Genomic DNA, 2,536 nt, shown 5'->3' with positions numbered 1-2,536 from the left:
GGGATCACAGGCATGCGCCACCATGCCTGGCTAATTTTGTATTTTTAGTAGAGACGGGGTTTCTCCATGTTGGTCAGGCTGGTCTTGAACTCCCGACCTCAGGTTATCCACCCGCCTCAGCCTCCCAAAATGCCAGGATTACAGGCATGAGCCACTGTGCCCGGCCGATTTATTTCGTTTCTTATTCAGAGGATAAATAATATTCTCTGGTCAAATGACTCTCTTTCTGTTTTTGCCAAGGTCCGAGACTTATTTGCCCTTGCTCGGAAGAATGCCCCTTGCATCCTCTTCATCGATGAAATTGATGCGGTGGGAAGGAAGAGAGGAAGAGGCAACTTTGGAGGGCAGAGTGAGCAGGAGAACACACTGAACCAGCTGCTGGTGGAGATGGATGGTGAGTGGTCAAGGCTTTTGTATCTTTAACTGCACTTTTTGTTTTTTTGTTTTTTTTTTTTTGGGATGGAGTCTGGCTCTGTCGTCCAGGCTGGAGGGTAGTGATGTGATTTCGGCTCACTGCATCCTCTGACCCCTGAGTTCAAGCGATCCTCCTGCCTCAGCCTCCTGAGTTTAAGCTGCACTTTCTTATGCCTTTCATGTCCCCAAAATGAGAGTCCTTATTCCAATATTGAATATCACAAACAAACAAAAAAAAGCATTCCCTAAAACAGTTCTTTTAAAAGGCTCTTTTATACTAATATAAATAATGGCAAAATATTTTTTTCCTGGCAGCCTGCATAACTTAATATTGGTGTTAACATGCTGTTTGTGTCTGGTGTTTGAATAAGAGAAGAATTGGTGAAATGAGTGACAAAAGAATTACCATCTCATTCTCTAAATCATCACCATCTCTGAAGCACAAGGAAAATCTAAGCCTAACCCAATGTGAATTTCGCAAATTTCAAATACTTTCTTTCCATGCTAGCCAGCTTTTCTTTCATTTAGGAAAGGGACTTCTCAGGATGTCGTGTGTTCTTCCTGCTGGAAGGTAAAAATGTGGATGCTTGGTTGGTTGTGCAGAAAGGGGAAGCACAGTGCCAGTACTGAACTGGCTTCAATGACGAAGCCAGGCATAGGGTCAGAATAAGAAGGTAGAGATCCTCCTTCCTCCCGCAATGGTCAGCCCGTGTTGCGTTCACATTGGAGCACCACTTCTGAGGGAAATGCACCCAGGAGATCCTGCCGTGCCAGGGTCCTGAGGGTGAAGGGCCTGGGACCATGGCGTTTACATTGAGAATGGGCAGTAACACGGAGCTGCTTGAGTGTAGAGAAGAGGTGGGAGGTAGAGGTTGATCTCTACCTTCAGATAGGCAGTTGGTTGTCCTGTGGCCCAGTGTGTCAGAGACATCCTTTGCAAATTTAATCTGATTTTAAGACATTTTTTAAATTGACGTTATCTTCTAAATTTCTAGTTAAATAAATTTAAATATTTGGCCATTTGTCTTTAGGAAATTTACTCTTAAAATTTTAAGTCTAACATATGATTATTTTCAAGGAAAAGCTGAATAGTAAGAAAAATAATTCAAGTTTGTAACTTAAAAAACACTGGATAGGCCGGGGCGGTGGTTCACGCCTGTAATCCCAGCACTTTTGGGAGGCCCAGGCAGGTGGATCACCTGAGGTCAGGTGTTTGAGACCAGCCTGACCAACATGGAGAACCCCTATCTCTACTAAAAATGCAAAAATTACCCAGGTGTGATGGGGCATGCCTGTAGTCCCAGCTACTCGGGAGGCTGAGGCAGGAGAATCGCTTGAACCCGAGAGGCAGAGGTTGCAGTGACCTGAGATCATGCCATTGCACTCCAGCCTGGGCAAGAGTAAAACTCCGTCTCAAACAACAACACAACAAAAACCCACTGGATAATGAATAGAAAATGTGTTTACTGTAGCTATGAATTTGCAGTGCTCATATGTTCCTGATGGTGCACTGTTGCTTTCTGCCTCTTGTCATTTAATAGTGTTTGCATTTTTGTTATCTTTCAGGTTTTAATACAACAACAAATGTCGTCATTTTGGCCGGCACTAATCGACCAGATATCCTGGACCCTGCGCTGCTTAGGCCGGGGCGTTTCGACAGGCAGATCTTTATTGGTGAGATGATGTTTGCTGGGGCAGGTCCAGTGCTCATGAGTATAGGTGTGACTGTTTCAATATGATTTTCTTTTCCTTAAAAATGATTTCTAAAGGACCACCAGACATAAAAGGAAGAGCTTCTATTTTCAAAGTTCACCTCCGACCACTAAAACTGGACAGTACCCTGGAGAAGGATAAATTGGCAAGAAAACTGGCATCTTTAACTCCAGGGTTTTCAGGTGAGTGGAAAGTAACGAGGACTCTATTTAGAAGTATATTAAAATCAGGAATAGTTACCAGGTACCAGTTTACTTTGTTGCCTTTTCACTACTTTACTGTGGGCTACCTAAGTTTATATTCTCAATTTTTTTTTTTTTTTGAGACAGGATCTTGCTTTATTGCACAGGCTGGACTGAGTGGTGTAATCATAACTTACTATAGCCTCAACCTTCTGGGCTCGAGTGAT

The 2,536-nt window shown here is 43.3% G+C and overlaps 1 protein-coding gene across 1 annotated transcript in view; it reads left to right on the top strand.

Annotated features, from left to right (window-relative positions):
• Nucleotides 1-2,536, top strand: part of AFG3L2 (AFG3-like AAA ATPase 2) — a 53,601-nt gene that overhangs the window by 19,206 nt on the left and 31,859 nt on the right. The window contains exons 9-11 of the mRNA XM_011985548.1: nucleotides 241-394; nucleotides 1,981-2,088; nucleotides 2,184-2,309. Of these exons, the coding sequence (XP_011840938.1) occupies nucleotides 241-394; nucleotides 1,981-2,088; nucleotides 2,184-2,309 (388 nt within the window). The remainder of the gene's footprint in view (nucleotides 1-240; nucleotides 395-1,980; nucleotides 2,089-2,183; nucleotides 2,310-2,536) is intronic.

Source organism: Mandrillus leucophaeus, unplaced genomic scaffold (genome assembly GCF_000951045.1).
Source record: "Mandrillus leucophaeus isolate KB7577 unplaced genomic scaffold, Mleu.le_1.0 Scaffold286, whole genome shotgun sequence".
Classification (NCBI taxonomy): Eukaryota; Metazoa; Chordata; class Mammalia; order Primates; family Cercopithecidae; genus Mandrillus; species Mandrillus leucophaeus.
The sequence above is the reverse complement of the archived record's forward strand: the minus strand, read 5'-3'. Positions and strand labels throughout refer to the sequence as shown.